The sequence below is a fragment of the Nyctereutes procyonoides genome, unplaced genomic scaffold, assembly GCF_905146905.1.
Source record: "Nyctereutes procyonoides isolate TBG_1078 unplaced genomic scaffold, NYPRO_anot_genome, whole genome shotgun sequence".
Lineage (NCBI taxonomy): Eukaryota > Metazoa > Chordata > Mammalia > Carnivora > Canidae > Nyctereutes > Nyctereutes procyonoides.
The window spans coordinates 10,733,179-10,754,127 of NW_026575139.1; the positions used below are offsets into that span (position 1 = coordinate 10,733,179).

Genomic DNA, 20,949 nt, shown 5'->3' on the forward strand with positions numbered 1-20,949 from the left:
CTTAAATTAAGACTACATGCTGACCTACATCTAAAACTTTTTTAAAACTTTTTTTTAAAAATTATTTGTTTATTTGAGAGAGAGAGATAGCGACAGAGAGAGCACAGCAGGGAGGAGAGGGAGAAATAGGCTACCCGCTGAGCAGGGAGCTCAATCCCTGCTCAATTCCCCATTCCTGGGGCTCAATCCCAGGAGCCTGAGATCATGACCTGAGCTGAAGGCAGAAGCCTAACTGACTGAGCCACCCATGTGCCCCTAAAACTTTTTTTAAATGATACATTCTAACACGCTACACAGATGTTATAGGGGTAGGTGGCCTCTCCTATGACAACTCTATTCCATGAATGTTTCCTCATTCCAAAACTATCACATGCCAACCATGTACCAGATGACATCAGGGTTGTTGAAGTGACCAAGACCCAGTCCTGGCCTTTCTGACACCCACCATCTCTCCAGAGGAGCAAAGGCACCCCCAGATGCCTCTAGCAGGAGAGGGACTGTCTGTGCCTGTTAAGGTAGAAGCACAAAGTGTAAGAAAGAATGACGACGGAGAGAACTGGAAATCCCAACTATTCCTTCCTCTTGGGGAAGGAGATGGGCCTGGTGCAGACGGAAGCAGGGTTAGCAGAAATTTCCTCTCTCCTTCCTTTGGGGGTTCTCCAAGGCCCACCCCCCGCCTGCCCCCGCTGGCTGGCTGGCTGAACTGATGAGTACCTGTTGGGTCGGTGCCATGGGGGATACATGGAGGGCTAAGACATGGCCTGTAGTGCCCGGATCCACAGCCCCCCAAGGCACAGACACTGAGGAGTTGTTAAACGGAGCCCATGACCTGTAGAAGGTGGCATGTGACAGATACTGGTTTAGGTGCCCCAGATGGTAAGTGCAGCAGGAGTGTCATATTCTACTTCAGCTCTTCCTCCTTAACTCCCCCTGTGTGGGCCCTGCTGCCCGGCTTGTCTATGTGGGCCTGGGCTTGCATGAAGGGCTGTGTGGCACTTAGTTTACACTGGGCTTAGGAATGAGATGAGAGCAGGAGAGGGAGGCCAGTCTATAGGGCACCTGACTCTGTTCCCACTTTTAGAGGCCTGACCCTCCTCCCCCTCCTCCTCCATGTGTAAGTACCCTGGCTGCTCTTGCTCATTCAAACCCTGCTCCCAGAAAGGACATGATCCCTGGCCCTGCAGGTGCATCAGCTCCTCCCCATGTGGGGTGAAGCCCTACTACAGGGACCCCTCAGCTGCTCAGGAGTGGGGTCCCCAAACCCTTCCTGCCCATGCCCCATAGGCTTAAGCCGAGGAGCCTATTCGAATGCACACAGAGGGGCAAGGGCCCAACCCACTGGGGTTAGTTGCTCCCATCAAGGTGGAGATGCAACAGCTGTGCTGAAGATGTGGGGGAGGAGGGAGCAGGGAGGAGTATTTTAAGCTAGGCTTTTCCTTGTGAAAAGAAAGTTCACCCCAAATTAAAATAGTACCTTGGGTGAAGGACTTGGCTTTTTGGGCTCCGGGTGGGAGCGTACGCTGAGGCTTGCCCATCAAACCCGAGAAGCCACCCACGATGAGGACGAGGTAGTCCAATCAATGTTTTTTTTTTTTTTTAAGATTGTATTTATTTATTCATCACACACACACACACAGAGGGAGAAGCAAACTCTTCATGGGAGCCCGATGTGGGACTGGATCCCAGGACCCCAGGATCATGCCCTGAGCCGAAGGCAGACACTCAACCATTGAGCCCTCCTGGGGCCCCAATCAGTGTTCTTGAAGGAAAGGCTTAAAAAGCAGCAAAGGAAAAGCAGCCAGACTTGCAGGAAAACCCTCCAGCCCGTGACCCTCCGGACCCCGAGTGAGGCGCTGGAGGACATGCCTGCCTCCAGGTGACTTACTTCCCTCCTCATCACCTGTGACTTGGTGTCAAGGACAATAGCGCTGAGGTACCTCTCCCTGCCCAAATGCCACTTCCTCTGCCTGGGCGCCCTCGCCCTCTTCTTGCTCCTTCAGCACCTGCCCCCACCCCCTTCTGGACGCCTCCTCCCTCAGTCCTGCTCTCTACAGAAATCAACTTTGGCTGCTTTAGACGTCAACAGAATTAATCCCAGATGGCTCACAATCTCTGGGATGACAGTGACCAGGACAGAAGCTGGGCAGCCCTGGTCGGAGGCCGGAAATCCTCCTCAGGACTGGTCTGGAGAGGATAGAGCACGGCCGCCACTGCTGGGCATGGACGCAGGGGGGCACAGCTGCCACAACAACCTTGGCTGGACTGGGATGAGGCTGCCACAGGCCGAGGTGTCTGCCCATAGGGGACCAGGTTACCCACCCTCACTGTGGCCACGCAGGAGTCAGGCACGGTGAGTGCCCAACATGCCCAACCTCTCTGGGGGGAGGATGACTCTCCCTCATCAGGTGAGGGATTCCCCAGATGGAGGAAGGAGATAAAGGTCACAAAGGATGACAGATGACCATTTATCGCTGGATAAATACCTGCCGTGAGGGCATCCAACTGCACTCTTCCTGCTCCTGGCCTTCCCAAGCCAGCATGATCTCTGAGCTGGACAACCGCCACTCAGGCCATCACGGCTACTCAACACATATCTGCTGAGGTCCTAGGTCAAGTGCAAGGTGCCGTCACCTGGTTAGCTCCTTAGAAAGGTGTTCTGCACACAGCAGTTACAACTGTTTCCTCTGGACCAAAGGCTCTGCTTCCCTGGACTGCAGTAAACCGGAGGCTGCAACACATGTTTTTTTAAATTAAAAAAATTTCAATTTTTAAAAACAGATATTTAAATATATAAAGTTATATAGTTTCAGGTATGTTTGTACATGTTGTGGAGTGAGCATAATTAGTCTAGCTAACATCCACCACCACACGGTTGCAAATTTCTTATGATGAGAACCTTAAAGATTTACTCTCTTGACAAATATCAAATATGCAATACAGTATTATTAATTATAGTCACCATGCTGTACATTACATCCCATGCCTTTGTTTTATAACTTTATTTATAACTGGAAATTTGTGCTTTTTGACCCCCTTCACTCATTTTGCTCATCCCCCCACCCACCCCCAGCCTCTGACAATCACCAATCTGTTCTTTGTACCTGTGAGCTCATTTTTTTTAATTTTGTTTCAATTTAGATGCTGCATATAAGAGGCAATCGTACAGTACTTGTCTATCCCTGTCTGACTTACTTCACTGGGCATAATACCACCAAAGTCCATCTATGCTGTGGCATATGGCAAGACTTTATTCTCTTTTTTATGGCTGAATAATATTCCATTATATACATATACCATATCTTCTTTATTTAGACATCTGTCTGTGGACACTTAGGCTGATTCCATTTCTTGGCTCCTGTAAATAATTCTGTAATGAAAATGGGGGTGCAGACATCTTTTCAAATTAGTATTTTTGTTTTCTTTGGATAAATACCCAGAAATATATATCCTCAAAAGAGAAATCTGGGTGGAGTGAGGATCAATGTGACATCTGTCATGCTCTTGCAGCAACAGGGAGTTTCAAACCATCCATCCCACTATAGTTCATCAGAAAATAACTTCCTGTGATGGACAGTGCCGACAGCATCTTTCTGCTGACCACTATCCGGAGCAGTATTTTGAAAATGAAACTGATTTATTAAAAGCTTATGCGAGGAGGCAAAAGGCCTGAGGTTGACCCGACTGCTTTGCTGTGGGGAGTGACCCAAGATCATGAAGGGGAAGGGGGGAGTACTCTGGGGACAGAGAAGTGGCCTGAGAGCTTAGTTCCCTTGTCCTTGCTGTCCCACTGACTGGCCACATAATGCTGGGCAAGTCACTTAGGTCTCAATTTTCTTTCTGCAAAGCAAGGGTGAACCCCTCTGGAGTCCTTGGGTGGCAAACATCAGAAATCCACATGGATTCCTGTGATCAGAGAACATAGGCTGGGGGGACTCCTGTCACCTGAGGGCTGGAAGCAGCTGACCTCAGGAAGGTTGGGAAAGTGAACTTTTCAACTAACATTGACTGAGCTACCCCTCTACGTGCCAGGCCACTTTAAGGCCCTGGGATCTGGTGATGAACAAAGCCCCGGAATCTCTGCTGTCAAGACATTTATGGTGACCTGGTAAGCACCTGTGAGCGCATGAAAGATGTCACATGCGATGAAGACATGAGAAAGCCGGCTGATGTGATAGAGTGTGGTTGCAGGAGGGGCCCGTATAGAGCGTCACTCCCTGAGGAGGTGTCATTTAAGAACATTCCTGATTGTCGGGAATGAGGCAACATGGGAGAGATAGGGGTAAGAGTTCCAGCCAGAGGGAACAACATGCACCAAACCTCTGATGGGAATAGGTTGTGCTTGGGCTTGTAGACTAATGTGCCCGGAGCTCCATCAGCCAGAGCTGGTGGCCTGCATTAAGTCCCAGAGGGAAGCAGGGCCTGGCGGTGGAGGGCCTGGAGGGTGTCTTGGCGTGGATTCTTTCCCACCTCCCCTCTTGGGGCCTATGTGTCTGCTTCACTGTTCCTTCTGCAGACTGGTTTCCTCTGCTGCCCTGGCCACATGGCAGAACAGGATTGCCCTTGGGTACCAAGTTCACCCTTAGTTGACTCACTTGCAAGGACTGTCTCAACCATTTTCCAGGAAAGCACCAGTCACATATGCATCGTTGGTCCAATCACCGTAGCCCAAACCATGGCAGATGCCAGGAACCGAGGTGGGCTCCAGGAGTTCCATGGTGAGAATGGGAAAAGCACCCCAAAGTTACCTCCCCAAGATGGGACTGGACTAGGGGACCCTCTCCCCGACCTGATTCTGAGAGTGCAGAATCCACGCTGCTCTGAAGCAGTCTCAAAGTTCAGGAGGAGCTGATTTAGATCAGTTCTCACACATAAGTGAGCACCAGAGCTACCTGGAGGGTTTGGCAAAAACAAGATGGCTGCACAGCCTCAAAATGGGCATTTCTAACAAGTTCTGAGGATGCTTTCGGGGCTTTGGTTCCCAAAGCGGGGTCCAGCTCCCTGGCCCTGCCAGCTTCTTCAACCTGCCCGTTTCAGAGCCAGCAGGACTGGAGCCAGGGGTAGGGCCTGGCAGATGCAAGCCCATTCTGGATCCCTCTGTACACCTGAGAATCACGGTTTTAAAATGTTTCAAAACATCAGAAATGGGTTTGAGAATCACGGTTTTAAAATGTTTCAAAACAGAAATGTCTTTGTTCCAGCCTTGAGTGTCACCGCGGGGAAATAAAAAGGTGGCCAGCCATTGGAAGTTTGCTCAGTGTCCTTAAATGGTTAAAATGGCTCGTTAATCAGTGTGTTTGGATTGCAACCGCACAAAAACCAACCTTCCACTGCCACCGGAGAAGACGAGGGTTTTCTCATAAGAGCTCTTTTTTTCTGGGCATTTTCATTTCTCCCTGCAGGAGGAGACGGGGACCCACTCCTGGCGTGGTTCGCTGCTCAGCACCCTTAAATACTGGGAGAAAGCTCAGGGCGCGCCCTCCCGGCCCAGGCCCCGCGGGGGGTGGGGGGGCGGTCCGCCAATGGAGCGCCGAGGAACGCCATGACCTCACCGGGAGACTCTCTCATTGGCTGACGCCGCGCGCGCCGGACTCACCCCTCCCCTTAGAGCGCGGGGCATCCGCGCGGGGCCCCGCCCCCTGGAGCGCAGGGCCCGCGGGTCCCTAACCTGGCCTGCAAGCTTTGCAGAAGAAAACTTCTGCTTCCTTAGAAAAGACCTGAGCGTTCCTTCAGACCTGCCAAGGCACTGGTTTTCCGCGCTGGCTTTTCGCTGGCGTGTTCCTGGGGCGTAGCCGGTGTTTTCATCCTTTCCGAAGTACCTGGCACAGCACACTTATTTCCCACTTATTTTAATCATGTATTCCAACGAGTTTCGTCTTCCTTCCCAGTGGAGACTTTCTCAAGCCCCATCATACTGTGGAACGCTAGTGATCTTCCTCCCTCCCACATTTAACCTGGGAATTAACTGACGTCCAGAGAGGAAAGAGGACTTTCACAAGGTCACAGAGCAGATCAATTACAGGGATGGAAATCAGATCCAGGGCTCCTAACTCCAACTTCGGTGTTACACGTTCGCCACTTTGGCAAGCAGACCAGAGCCGAAATCACTTTTCCAGGCTTGGCTCAGGGGTTACCGCCGGCAGGAAGACTTCCTGAGGGTTCCCTCAGGCCTTGGAGCTCCTCTGAGTCCAACGACAGAGCTATCCCTGACTTTCTCCTTTTTCCCAATTGGACTGTAAGTTCCTTGAGGGATGGCATCACATTTTATACAATTTTGTATCCTCAGAACCTAACACTGGCACACAATAGATGCTTAATCAATGCTTGTTGAATTAAACTGTGGAAACTCTGCACGCTAGTGGCCTTGTCCAGGGAAAGATCAGTCACAATTCCTTACAAAAGTAGATTCCGTGTTTTTGAGGCTCTTTCACACAGAATGAGAATTAGCTAGTAAAGTGTTTGAAATGAAAATGTCACTACTGTTAGCTGTGTAGGAACAACCAGACCATTTGTGCTCACCTAGTTCCCTACTGGCTCCCTAAAGCTCCAGATGTGTGAATCAACCACTTTTCAAATCAAACCACCCCACGTATGTACTTTTGTGCACGGTCTGCCAGGAAGCTTACACGTCATTCCAGGTACACTCTTGACTAGGTGACAGGGACAGTGTTCTCGCCTGTATCCATGGAGTTTCTGATTTTTGTGTTGCTGTTCATTCATATGTGCAGGTGGGTGTTTTATCCTAAGCTCACTCTTTGCCTTTCCGGGAGAAGGTAGGACAGGTGGTATACAAGGTAACAGGAAAGTGTCCCCAGAACTCTGACTGTGAAAAAAATACTCATGAAGATAAGGGATTCCTATCACACAAGCTTAAACCAAAACCAAATTTGGTTGGTTGTTACTATGGTGTCCAAAGTCTTTGCAAGGTCGTCATGGATGGAGACGGGCGTTGGAAATTCTCAGAACTGGTTAGTTTCTTCCAGAACTGGGCACAGGACACAGATCTGGGACATGTGGATATTCTCAGCCTTGGAGAGGCAGGCTCAAGAATGGGAACAAGACAGTCCTCAGAGCCTTTCCAGGGCCTGAATGATGACCTTTTAAAGATTTTCTCTTCTCTGGTTCCAGAACCACACTCACCAAGCAACCTCTTAATAGTTTCAGCTTTGCATGCATCCTAACACTGGGAACAGGTCTCCAGGGATAGGACACTGGGGGAATGGCTTCCATCATAAATGGAAGTTGCCATGGGGTGTCAACAATGGTCTGTGGTGAGCTTCATCAGCAGGAGTCAGTGGGGCAAGCTCCTGAAGCATCCACATATTTCTGGACTTAGCAAAGCCGAAGCGCATCTTAGGAACCTGGTTCTACATGCAGCTCATGCCATGCCCGGGCCCTCCTGGAGCGGCCGGCCAGCCTCCTCTCCCTGGCCATCTGGCTAGCCCCGTCAAACGGCAACAGGTGGTAAACCACACACACCAGCTTCAGTGCTTGCAGTGGGGCTGCGCAGGAGGGTTCTACTTGTTCGTCCCTACGGTGGGAACCCTGACTCCAGGCAGCAGCAGATGACCTTTGGGAAGAAACTCAGGAGGCCCCCTCGGGCACGTCAAGGGAGGGGGCATAGAGCCCTCTTGAGTCACCTTCAGAAACCCTGCTCCTAACAACAGCACTGATGCAGCTTCTAAACGGCAGCCTGTTCATAAAAGTGTGGGTGCTGAGGTACCATACATGGAGGGCGGCCAACGGGGGTGTTACCAGCACCACCACCCCCAAGAGCATTACACACCAGAGATCAGGACGCAATCACAGCCTTCACCAAGGCCAGACCCAAGATCACAATGAGCAAAGAAGCAAGTAACACAACAGGACACTGTCTTTGCAGAGCAGGAAAGCAGGCAGCATCACACAATGGGTTACAGACGACATTCACAGGACAAGGGGCAGCGGAAAGCCGATTAAGAAACAAAAATGAGGGTATAATGAACACAAACAGCAAGATGCTGGTTAACTCGGGGAGGGTCTGTTGGGGCCCTGGTATTCATTTTATTATTTTATTACATAGGTGCCCCAATCATGTGTTTTGTACATATTAAATATTTCATAATCATAAACCATCAAAAGGCGCGGCAGCTGTCATCGCTCAAGCCCCAGGCCTTCAGGCTCTGGCATGCTTTGCCGGTTGCTTAGGGGCACGGCTATAGGGCCTGCCTGCCTACAGGGTGGCTCTCAATCCTCCCAGGGATACCAGCAGCCAGAAGACAGGGCTGCTGCCCCACAAGGTGAGGTCAAAGGTTAGAAGCGACTGTGCAGCACACTGCGAGGCCTCTGCTACTTCCGGATTTCCGTCTCCCCCTGAAATCTGACCCGCCTGCTTTAGCAACCTGATTCCCACTTCCCCTGGGCCTGTCTTCTGGGATGCCCAGGCCTCGGGTACCCCATCCAGCCCAGCCCCACCACCTTCCTTCCACTCATTTTCACCTTCAGCAAACATCTGTGGAGCACCGGCTATGTGCCAGGCACCATACATAATGCTGGGGATACAGCAGGGAATAAAAGCCCACAAACCCCTCTGCCCTCATGGAGCTCAGGTTTGAGTGAGGGGAGACTGACAATGAACACTGAGTGACTACCTAGAAATCAAGAAGAAAGGAGGAAACAACCATGGCCGAGCAGAAGGATAGGGAAAGGCATGGGGCAGGTCTGGATCAGGTGGTTGAGGAAGGAGGTGACCTTAGGATGGAGGTTACCTGGGCCAGAGGCCAAGAGGAACGGAGGGGGACCACATGAGTATCTAGGGAAGAGCCTTCCAGACTGAGGCCACCGGACCCTGCCCTTCCTCTTGCCTTCTCCTCCTCCTCCTGGAGTTTCGCCTGCCCCACCCCAGCCCACACCTCTCTCAAGCACTCTCTCCCCCTGCTACTGCTACTCACCTCATGTCCTATTCTAGTCTTAAAGGGGACCCAGGCTTTCGGCGGGGGGGGGGGGGGCGATTGGGAGGTTTCCAGACCACAGAGTCACCCCCATTTGCACTGACCTTTGCTCGGAGTCTTTGGCCTGTCCCCACTGCTTGTGGCAAGCCGGATTTGCTCTAGGGATTAGCCAGGAGTCATACTTCCTGAGCCATCTTCCACTCAGCTTCTTTCCTTCTGGGCATCATCAGGCCTCAGGGCTGGATTTGGCCTACGGGCTGTGATTTTTCACATCCTTGTCAAACCTGAAATACCAGTGCCTGGAAAAAAAAAAGAAAAGATGTTGGTTTAATTACTATTATTATCACGAACAACTCGCTACTCCTGAATTTCCCTGAGAGCCACCAGCAGGTAAACACACCTGGAACTTCTCCACAGGCCATCTCTTGTATGTCTCCAGGGTTGTGATGGCAGTTGCGAGGGGTGGGACTGAGTCCAGACCTTGTTGGGCCCACCTCCGGGGCTCTGCACAGTGAAGACCCAGAAGGTTCTTCCTCTCGGCAGGTCAGGCTGACCATGTCTGGTAGCTTCTGCTCCTGCCTCCTGTACCCCAGCAGCCGCAGGGCTCAAGCACATGGGCTTGAGTACTCTGTTGGCTGTCCACTGCTTCCAGGGTGGCCTGCAGTGAAGGTGGGGGCCTCAGACACAGTCACAAATACTTACTGTTCTGTGGAGTCCTAAGGAAAACAGGCTGATTCCAGACCCTGAAGATCTCCAGCCTCATTCATTCATTCATTTTTTTTTTTTTAAGATTTTAGTTATTTATTCATGAGAGACACACACAGAGAGAGAGACAGAGACACCGGCAGAGGGAGAAGTAGGCTTCATCCAGGGAGCCCGATGTGGGGCTCAATCCAAGGACCCCGGGGTCACGCCCTGGGCCAAAGGCAGATGCTCAACCACTGAGCCACCAGGATGCTCCCATTCACTCTTTCGTTCTTGCTCCTACACTGTGGGTGCGAGGGGGCCAGGGACGCAGAACAAGGGCTCGCGCTTTGGCCCTCGCATCGTGGGCCTCTACCCCTCCAGGTGCTTTACTTGCATCTTCCCGTTGAACTCTCAGCCGGCTGCACCGGGGTAGGTGTTCCCCCTCCAGCTGCGGGCACTTTAGGGATGGAGGGGCTCAATGCCGCAGGCCAGGCAGCACCTGCCGAGCAGGGGTGGCCGCCGGCCAGCGTGGCAGCTGAGGTGGGCTTGCACGCTCCTCACTGCAGAGCTGGTGGTTAGAAGCCCCGTCGCAGAGGGAGGTGGCCCCGCCGGGGGGGTCACACAGGATCGGTTAGCCGTGGAGCAAGGCTCCTGGGCCTGCATCTCACAGACCACACACCAATGTCTCTCCTGGACCAGAGGGGAGGGAACATTCCAGACAAACGTTGCAGAGACAGTTCTCCGAGCTCGAGCTGAGAGGACAATGCGAGGGCCCGAGAGGGAGGGGCAGTGTCCGCTGTGGAGAGGCCTCTTCCAGGTCTCCCTATTCCCTCTTGGTGGAACCCAAGGCACCAGGCACCCAAAGGTCCCTTTCCTGGGGCTGTCCCCAGCATCTGAGACCCTCAGGTCAACCTTCGACATGGGTCCTCAGGGGTGCCCAAACGGTATGCAGGTCAGGGTGCAAGTTCCTTCGGACCTTCCCTGCTCACGTCCAACGGCTCGTTTCAGCTTCCACGGGGTGAGCCGCCGTCCACCGGGGCTGCTGAGGAGATGAGAGGCGCAGGAACCTGAGTGAAGCTCCTGGAGAGCAGCAGTGAGGCACCCGGAAGGGGCGATGCTGATGAGGACAGCGCTTCCTCACCCCCATTCCAGTGTCAGGGCCATGCCCAAATGCAGGGTCCGGAATCCAGCACCCTCACCCCAGCCACAGCTATCATCTGGGGGGTCTCCACCTCCAGCTCTCTCCTCGCCTTCCGGCAGTATTCTCAGCACAGCAGCCACAGTGAACTTCCTAAAATACAGGTCAAAAGGTCACACCCTTTTCTTATAAATTCTCAGGGACCTCCCATTTCCCTGGAGGAAAAGCCAGGGTATTTATAAAGGCCCTCAAGGCCCACCAAGAACCGAAACTCCTCCTCCCACCTCTGGGTGCTTCCTACTTCACCTCACCTCTCCCCCTGCACTCCAGGCACACTGGTCTCTTTGGTGTGTCTCCAACACACTGAATATGCTCTTACCCCAGGGCCTTTGCACTGCTGTTCTCTCTGCCAAGAACTGTCTTCCCCCAGAGATGTCCTCCCCACGGCTCTCTCTCACCCTTTTTGACTCTTGATCTAATGTCACTTCCGTGAGGCGGTTCCTAACGCCCTTTGAAAACTGCAACATGCTCCACAACCCCTGGCCCCCAACTCTCTATTCTCCTCACTTGGCCCTGCTCTGTTTCTTCCACCTTACCTTGACTTTCTAACTCACTACTTTATTTTGCTTATTTTTTCCCCTGGCCGGAATGAAAGCTCTACCAAGGCAGGCCTTTCGCCTGTTTCGTTGTGCCATATTCCCTCCAAGCTCCCAGCGCCTAAAAGTCCCCAGCAGGTAGGGACGATCCCTACCTAGTCATCCAATAACTGAGAGCTTGCACACATTGGACACCTGTCCCAGCTCTCAGTCTGCAGGGCCCAGGCAAGGCACCCCCCCCCCCCAGGTGACGGGCCGCCTCCTCAGAGGCCCGGAGTGGGGGTGGGAGGCATCTCAGCTGGTGGCAGTCCTTGCCAGGCTCAGGCAACTCAACGGATACTCAAGGAGCCCCTGGGCAGGTGCAGTGCGGCTGACTCCCCGCTGCCTCCTCTGGGCGGGGGCGGGGTTAGGGCTGCCTGGGGCGCAGGGGGGCCTGCTGGGGGCCCCGGGGATCTACCTGAAACCCTAGATGGCGACGGCGGGCCAGGCGCAGGGGGCCTCCCGCTCAACCCGCCTCGCCGGGCCCAGGCCTGCTAGTCCCGTGGGTGACCTTGCCCCGTTTAGGCCACATGCCACGGCGCCTCGCAGTTTCTCCCCCCCCCACCCCCCCCCGCCCCGCGCGCCCCGCCCCTCCCCCTCCCCCCCGCCTGCCGCTCCGGCCCTGGCCGGCAGGGGCCGCTCCTCGCGGCGCCCGGGGCCCCGCCGCCCGCCGCCGCCGCCGCCGCCGCCCGCCTCCCCGCCCCTTCCCCAGCCGGCGCTCCCGTTACGCCGCGGAGCCGGGAGCCGGAGCCCGCGCCCGCGGCGGCAGCGGGAGGCGGCGGCGGCGGCGGGGGCGCCCGGGCGGCGGCGGCGGGGCCTGCGGGGCCTGCGGGGCCTGCGGGGCCTGCGGGCGGGCGGGCGGGCGGCCGGGCCGGGCCGCGATGGCGACCAGGAAGGCGGGCTCGCGGCTGGAGACGGAGATCGAGCGCTGCCGCTCCGAGTGCCAGTGGGAGCGGATCCCCGAGCTCGTCAAGCAGCTGTCGGCCAAGCTCATCGCCAACGGTAGGCGCCGGGCGCGCCGCGCTCTCGGCCGGGCCGGGCTCCCGGGCTCCCGGGCTCCGGGGCTCCGCGGGGTCGCGGCCGGGGCGCGGGGCGCGGGGCGCGGGGCGCGGGGCGCGGCCGGGGAGGTGCGCGGGCCGGGGCGGGGCGGGGGGCCGGGGCCGGGCCTGGGCGGCGCGGGGTCCCGGGCGTCACGCGGTCGGCGCGTCCAGCGGCCCGGGCCCGGCGCGCGGAGTTCGGGGGGGCCCCAGGGCCCGGCTGCCCGGCCCGCGCCCCGCGGAGCCCGGGGGCCTTCGGTCCTAGGAGTTGGAGGCGGTGGTGGTGGGGGGGGAGGGCCCTGCCCCCTGCCCCCTGCCCCCGGCACGCCGGCAAGGGTGCAGCAGATCACGGGGGTGCGTGCCCTCTGCACTCCCGGGTGGGGGCGGGGGTCGAACACAGACCCCTGGGAAATAGGGTTTGTAAACACATGACGTTCAGGGGGCTCCAGGCGGAAGCTCAGACCTGGGGCGTGTGTAGGGGGTGGTGGTGGAAGGCAGGTGAGACGTGTGTCCTGGGGTTCAGCGAGTAGGATGTCGAAGCTGAGGACCTAGGGAGGTGGGGTTTGGGAAGGCAGGGGAAATAGAAGAGTCCGAGGGAGAATACTGTGGACCAGGGTGGGAATGTGGCGAAAGCATGGGACTGGGTGGGCGAGGGGCCTGGTGCCCGGAGGAGGAAGGGGGTCCGAGAGAGCCCCTGAGTAGGAGTCTGGTGCTTGGAGTTAATCTATGGTCCCATTGACTGAATTGGTTCTTGTACCCAATCGAATCAAATCGAAATTGCATCCCAAATCCCATTCAGTGCGCAGCTCCACGTGGCCTTATTTGTTTTGGAAGCAAGTATCAGTTAATATTTGCTGGTCTTTTAGTGCCCGCCAAAACTGCGGGCACCGATGGACTGGTGAGAGGGCAGAGGTTTTGTGTCATTCCATCTCTGGCAGCCCGGGGCTGGGTGAGCAAATGTTGGCCGAACAAATGAATGAAAGAATGAATGAATGAAAGACAGTGCTCTGAGAGAGGACATGGCACTATTTATGACCTTCCAACCTCAAACTACCCAGGAATGGAGACGGACGTCAAGTGTTTTCTTCGAGGGCGGTTTATGATCGTGTCTTTTAACGGTACTAGTGCCTTGAAAGAAGAACTTGGTTTTGCACACTCTCGACTGTGGTCCCTTGCTTCGGGCAGAGGTTTCCTGCGCGGATGCAGGTGCCATGACTGCCCTAGGGGCATGGAGGAAGCATAGACCTACCTGGGCTCAACTCCGTGGAAAATCTTGAGTCCTCTCTAAGTCAATATTCCAGGAAAATGGCATTCAGGGCCATGGGCCCCAATGGCAGCTTGACCTTGGCCTTCCTGTAAAGCTCACCAGCTTGTCCTCTTGCTTCTCCTCTCCTTACCGGCGGCATTTTCTCATTTCCTCTTGGAGTTGGACAGTCTTGGGTCCACTTCCCAGCTGTGCAGGCATAAAATACCTTCAGGACAGGTTGATGTTAGGGTTAAGTGGCTCCATTTGTGAGCCCCTTGGTTCTTTCCTTCCGAACCCACTTGTTTTCTGCTTTATTTACTCAACCATTCAACCGGTATTTGCATGCCCACCTATGCCAGGAATAGAACAGAGGTGAATAACACTGACCATACTCCTAGCCTCCCGAACTGGACCTCTTCTGAGGAGACAGGCAATGGCAAATACGGAAATCAATAAACGGGATAGCTTCAGATGGTAAGAAGTGCTTTGAAGAAAACAGATGAGGTAATGTGATGCAGAGTGATGAGTAGGGGAGGAGGGGCGACTCACTATGGTGGTCTTTGGAATAAGAGGGTAGATGGACTTTGGTGGCATAGGTGCATCTTACTTTCACAGCCCCACAAGGCTTGGCTTCCTTCCCAGGGCCTGGTCCCTGGGGTCTGGGCCTGAGTCATTATGGGGCTTGTGGGGGAGTGGGTCGTGCAGGGCACTGTGGCCCATGGGCCCGTGTGCAGGTTTGGTTTGGGGAAGTTCATGAGAGATAGATTTCTGCTCTAGAATCCACATGACTTGTAGCAGTCATTGAATGCAAAAGGTCACCCAGACTTGAAAAGGTCAAAGAGATTGCTCAGGGACATAACAAAACAAAATAAAGTGAAGAAAAAGATGAAACACAACCAGAATTATTGTGGCTCTTCTTTGGGGTTTAGAGAACTTTTTAAAGGAGGGTCTTCTCCTTCCTTTGGCCAATGGGGGCTTCTTTAGGCTACTGGTGGGACTTCCTCCTGGCTTGGAGGGCATGAGCTCCCCCTAGATCCTTTTGCATGCACTGGACTTCACGTTCTGGGCAGATCTGGCAAAGTCCTTAAGCAAAAGCATTTGCTGCTTACAATAAGGAAAGCGAGTTAATGTCATGTTTGTCATAGGAAGACAGTTTGAAGGCAGCCACAGGCAGAAAAGAACACAGTCTTTGGAAGCTGGCAGACCCGGTGCCTGAGCCTAACTCTGTGTCCTAGGCCAAATCGCTTAACTAACCACTTAGAGTTTCAGTCTCCTCATCTTAGAATGCAGGAGGGAAAGACTGAGTTTTCAGGGGAGTTAAGAGAACCACAGGAACTGATGACTCCCAGGTCTAGTCACAATGTCTGACCCGTTAGCATGCAGACCAGACCCTTCATTCATTCATTCCACAAATATTGAGTACTTGCTACGTGCTAGGCGCTGTTGTAGGCACTGGGGATGTACCAGTGAACAAAATGGACAAAAATGGCAAATGTCTCTGCCTTTATGAAGTCCACATTACAGTGGGGAAGGGGCAGGGAGACATAAATCAAAATCACTAAGTAAAATTTATAGGATGCCAGATGGTGATAAGTGGTATTAGAGGGGAGTCAAGAGGGGAAGAGGCAGCAGTGCTTTGGGAGTGGGGTGGGGGTGGGAGGCACAGAGGTTACTAGTTTAATTGGTGGCCAGGGAGGACCTTACTGGGAAGGTGGCATTTAAGAGAGGACCAGAGGCTGTGGAGGGGACATCAAGGGCAGAGGGCTGATGAGGGCAGAAGGATGGTGGGGCCAGATCACATGCGGCCTTGGAGGTCATGGTTAAGGCTTTGGCTTTTCTCTGAGGTGGGAGCCCTCTCTGAGCCGAGTCGCTCGGTTTTCCATGCTCTTGCTTACAGAGGCATCCCTACTCCTCAGCATTTGCTGCTTCTGGGATGGGAGCATGGCAACCCCTCCCAGTAAGGGCTTGAAATAGTGGACACTTTGAGAGCGCACAGCTCCAGCCTGACTCCTTTGAGATAAATTAGTTTAGACAGTTTGGCCGAGAGGTGGATAAGGAAGAAAAGGGCAAATGCCAAGCTGAAAACAGACCCGGGAAATCCATTTTCTGCCTCATACTGCACTGTGGGTACCATTTTAATCATCCATGTCAAAAAGCAAGAACAAAAACAACCCCAACAAAATCTGTGGCAGCTACATGCCAGGCCCCTGTGAGTTCCAGCAAGACAGTGATCACGCAAGGTAAGAAGGGCGCAGTGTGGGGTGGGAGAAAATTTGACTCAAGTCTTGCTTCTGCCTGAGGTGTGGTCAGCGAAGCAGCAGCTTGGCCATCACATGGGAGCATGTGAGGAAGGCAGACTCTCAGCCCCACCCCAGACCTGCATCTTCACCAGGTACCCAGGGGATCTTTGGGCACAGGGGATTCTGAGGTGCCCCGGCCTGGGCTGGGGGTAGAGATGGAGAAAAGCACATCAGCTCCCTGTTGGCTCACAGGTCAGTCCTGGCCCTAGGAGGGCAGTCCTGGCTGCCCTCTCTCCCCAGAATGTCACCTTTTAGCCTCCCAAAGGCGAGGTTCACTAATGTGTGACAAAATGCAGTGGCTTGGCACCTGGGCTTTAATCCAGACTGTACCCGCGGCTGGCTAGGTGACCCTGAGCCGGTCACTTAGCCTCTCAGACCCTGTGTTCTTCATTGCTGTGATCAGGTTAATAATCGTCCTCCGTTAAGGTGGCTGTGAGGAAGAAATGGGTCGATATATGCTACATGCAAAATGCTGGCATTTACTCCCTCCGGCTGGCTCAGTGTAACCCTGGACGAGGCAGGCCACGTCCTGGATATCACCTGGCTGGGAAGAGAGTGAGAGCCCTGAAAAGACACACCTGGTCGAGACTCCCATGTTTTTCAGTAACAGAAACAGGCATTTTGGAGCTTGCGCCAGCCCCAACAGACAGCCACTCCCTTTCTGAGGCAGCGTCTGCTTCTCCTTCATTTCCCTGTCAGTCTTTGTAGGTAAGCTCACCTAACTGAGCTTCTCCTTTAAGGGATCATCACAGTTCTGACTGGGTGTGATTTTGAGACATTTTAATTACCTCTTGGTGATGGACAGGTAGGGAAATGGTGTCTGAAACAAAGAATATTTCTGGGGCAAAGTTTGGTTACAGAATGTATGGAGACCACTGAGTGGGAGTGAAGTTTTTGCATTTGCCACTGGCCGGTATTCCCAGTGGCCTTGGTGCCTTCCTCCTGGTGGCATCCCCCGCTGGAGGTGGGCTGACTTCCTGGACAGCCCCCTGGTCTCAGGCCTCTGGAGGCTTTCCTGGCGGTCCTGGGGCTTCTTTGGAAAGAAGGTTGAGGTTTACCTGAGAGCCTGCTGGGGAGCGGGAAAGAGGCACTGTTGCTTGGATGTTCCCAGGGTACTGCAGACTCCTGGGAGTCAGACTGTCCCTGGACATTTGGGGAGGGACACTAGTGAGACCTTGCTGACACTCTGTCCTAGCCTTCTCAGGGCAGCTGTCCTGCTTTCAGATACTCTGTTTTGTTGTCCTCTGAAGAACACACCTTTGTGGCCGACCATGTGTCCTGACTTTTGGATTTTCAAAGATTCCCTTATTTGACAATAACGTATTGATAGCTCTGAAGCTAAGCACTGGGGCTCATGGTCACTGTAGTCAGGACAGGAGAACCATGACCATGTGGCTCCATACAGGGGGACCAGGACTGCTCAGCTTTCCCCTGGCCTCCTGCTTAGAGGGCTTCTAGGTTCTGAGGATTCCTGGCATTGATCTGCTTGGTAAGCCAGCCTTTCCAGTGTGTCTTCCCATTACCTGGGCTTCCCTTGTGCCCCGCTCCCACCCTGCCCCCACTGGCTGGTCTGGCCTCTTGGACCCCCTCACTCGCCTTGCTCATTGTGTTTCCACCTGCGCTCATGCTGTTTGCTCTGAAGGCCCCTCTGCAGGCCAGAAGCCTACCTTTCTGTCAAGGTCTGGTTCAGGTTCCTCCCAGCTGTCCTCCTGTCACAGAAAAGGATGTTTGCCTCAGACAAAACAACCATACAGTGCTAGAACCAGATGGGTCTTGAGAAATCACACTGGATAGCAGTTTTCAAACTGTCTTGTTGAGGAACCCCTCTGGGAACGTGCTTTAGGGGCCTGGCGGCTGGGTGGGCAGGCCTCACTCACTGGAGCAGTGATACTTTTTCCTAAGCTAATTGGCTTTTATTTTATTTTTTTATTTATGATAGTCACAGAGAGAGAGAGAGAGAGAGAGAGAGGCAGAGACATAGGCAGAGGGAGAAGCAGGCTCCATGCACCAGGAGCCCGATGTGGGACTCGATCCCGGGTCTCCAGGATCGCGCCCTGGGCCAAAGGCAGGCGCCAAACCGCTGCGCCACCCAGGGATCCCTAATTGGCTTTTAAAAACGCATTTGAAAGCCACTGCTCTAGTCTGAAGCTCCCCATTTTTCAGATGAAAAAACAGGCTCATAGAGGCGTCTTCCTTAAAGCCACCAGCTGGCGAGCGGCGAAGCAAGTGAGGTGGGTCAGAGCTCCGGCCTTGAGTTCAGTTGCTCCAAGTGAGTTGCTGGTGCTTCCTAAGAGAGGAACTTCACCTTGGGAAGCTCGTGTGTAAAGAACCCCTCTTCTGAAACTCCTGGTGACAGCTGTGTTTCAGAGTGCAGAATTTTCCAGAACATGGTACCTATACTGGCCAGTACGTGACACTCGCAGCGGGTCCAGGGACAGCACTTCACCATGAAACACGTCACTATTTCTGCATTAAAACATGCAAACAGTCCTCGCAAGAGGATAAATAGATTATAAATAGCTTTTGTTGCCCAACAAGTCAACAAAAACAAAACCAGCTTTTGGTTTTTAGAGAGTTCTAGATTTGGGAAATTATGGATAAGGGATTATGGACCTGTAATAACAGTGACAAACGTGTAGGGCTGTGATAAGGCCTGAATGTGCGAACGGGAGACAACCCGCGGCGCCCGCGCGGAGTAAGCTGGGGGAGCGTCATCGTCGCCGTCTGCAGTTCCTCCAGTTGGGGGCTGTGCCCCTTCCCCCCGGTGGCCTTCCAGAGCCCTGCGCGATGAGCCGAGGCCCCTACGGTGCCCTTGGAGGCCAAGGCAGGCCTCTGGCCCGGCCCGGGCTGTTCCCCCCTGGGGCTGGCAGCGACTGGGGGCCAGCCAGAACCCCCCCCCCCCCGCACCACCCCTCGTCAGTCCATCGTTCTCCCCGCAGCACCTTTCCTCCTCCCTGACCGAGCCCCACTTTTGTCCCACGTGGGCACGTGTGGTTACCAGCCCCGCCCCGTGCCACTTGCTTCCCTGTGGGCGGGCCCGGGCCTGGATGGGGCCGCCCCCTGCCTGTGATTGGTCGAGGCCTAAGCATGTGACTTAGTTCTAGCCAATGAGACGCCAGGGACGTTGCTGAGGGAGGGGCTTCTGGCAAAGATTTCCTCCTGCTTCCGGGTGACGTCTGCTTTCCAGGTGACCGGAGTGGGCTCTTCCCGCGGGACTTGGGGCGGGCGCTTCTGAGGCTGGGCCCTGCTGCTGCCTGGGGGCCGCGAGGCCGACCCTCCGAGGGCGGCAGCACAGAGCCGCAAGAAGGATGTGGCCCCACGCCCGGAGGGGCTCTTGTCTGGACTTCGTTTATGCGGGATGATGACCGCCTTCCCGTTGAAGCCACCGAGTTGGATGTTCGGTGGTTCCCTGCTGCTGAAGGCGTTCCATCCGGCACCCCTGCCCCGCCAGCCCTGCACCGGGCATCCGGCGGGCACGGGCATCCGGCGGGCACGGGCATCCGGCGGGCACGGCCTTCGCTCCTGCTTCACACTCACCTCGCTGCGGTAGACTCCTGCCCCTCTGGGCGCCCTCATGCTTGGCAGGTGGTAGAGGGTTGCAGGCCTTTCTGGAAAGCCAGTGTTTCCCATTTGAGAAGCCAAGAAAAGGGAAGAGGTTTTCTGAGATCTCTCAAAACCATCCTCGTCAGCTACCAGGAAAAGAACGAGTGGAGTTTGGCAGATGGGTCGGATGGGTACCACATAAAGACATAAAGGGCAGCGGCAAGCCACAGGAAACCTAACAGCGTGGCTCCAGCCCCCATCTGTCTGCCCGTGCTCACCGAGTGTGGTGGAGGTGCAAGTGCCAGAGCGAGGCAGAACAGATGGCTTTTGGTCCCTTCGGAGGCCTGCCAGAGCTGGAGTCAGAATCTCCATGCATTCACCCTCACAGTGACCTTGTGCACCTCACTTGATTCTCTTGACCCCTTAGTTTTTCCGGCTTCACGGGTGTTAAAACATTGTTCAAGCATTGCTTGAACTTTTGCTGTGTGCCATGTGTGGGCCTGAACTTTTACGTGGATTCCAGTTAATCATCACAACAACCACATGTGGAACAAGGTCAAGGGTCATAATTCTTATTCAGGGATAAGTAGACTGAGCTTTGGAGATGTTCATTGAGCTGAATTTTAACCTACTTCTGACTCTAGTTGCATTATTCTTTATACCAACAAATGGTTTTCTAAACTTGTTGGATCAAAGAATCACCAAGTTGGCTGTTGGGCCACATTCCCAGTGGTTCTGATGCAGCAGGTCTGGGGCAGGGCCTGAGGCTCCTGCAGGCTTAGCAAAGCTCCCGTGTGATGCCAGTGCTGTTGGTCCGTGGACCCGCTCTGAGTGGCACTGAGCTAAGGGAGCCTGGATGTTACAGGTTCCTAGATCCCTCCTGTCGGGAGGTGATTTCCCTGGTCTGAATTGGGGGCTGGAAATCTGCATTTTAAAATAGAGCCTTAGGTGAATTGTGAAGGCAGGTCTGAAGCTATCCCCTGAACCGTAATCTTTAGCATTTAATGAGTATGTCCTATGTACGGGGCCTGCACTAGAACAGATAGACTGAGTGGGTCACCAGCCACAGAAGCTAACAGCTCAAAACAGTCACACAGTCTCTGGGCAGCTGAGCACCTGGGGGCTGGTTAGCAACTCAGATTCCCTGGCTGGGCCCAAGTCCTGCTTCATTGCTGCTTCTTAGCGGGGTTGGGGTTCAGGAAGCAGGATTGGTTTTTGTTGTTTGTTTTTTTACGGTTTTATTTATTTTTTTATTTCAGAGAGAGTGTATGCATAAGCAGGGGGAGCAGCAGAGGGAGAAGGAGAAGCAGACTCTCCACTGAACAGGGAGCCTGATGGGGGACTCAGTCCCAGGACCCCAGGATCATGAGCCAGGTGTCCCAGGAAGCAGGATAGGTAACTAGTATAGGTGGTTGTAACACATGAAGTTCCAGGAC

General features: G+C 54.3%; 1 protein-coding gene across 6 annotated transcripts in view; it reads left to right on the top strand.

Annotated features, from left to right (window-relative positions):
• The first annotated feature begins 12,249 nt into the window (after positions 1–12,249).
• TTC7B (tetratricopeptide repeat domain 7B) overlaps positions 12,250–20,949 on the top strand; it is a 250,179-nt gene continuing 241,479 nt past the window's right edge. For all 6 annotated transcript variants that reach the window (XM_055303621.1, XM_055303622.1, XM_055303623.1 and 3 more), the window contains exon 1: positions 12,250–12,389. In XM_055303621.1, the coding sequence (XP_055159596.1) occupies positions 12,269–12,389 (121 nt within the window). In that variant the 5' untranslated portion in view covers positions 12,250–12,268. The remainder of the gene's footprint in view (positions 12,390–20,949) is intronic.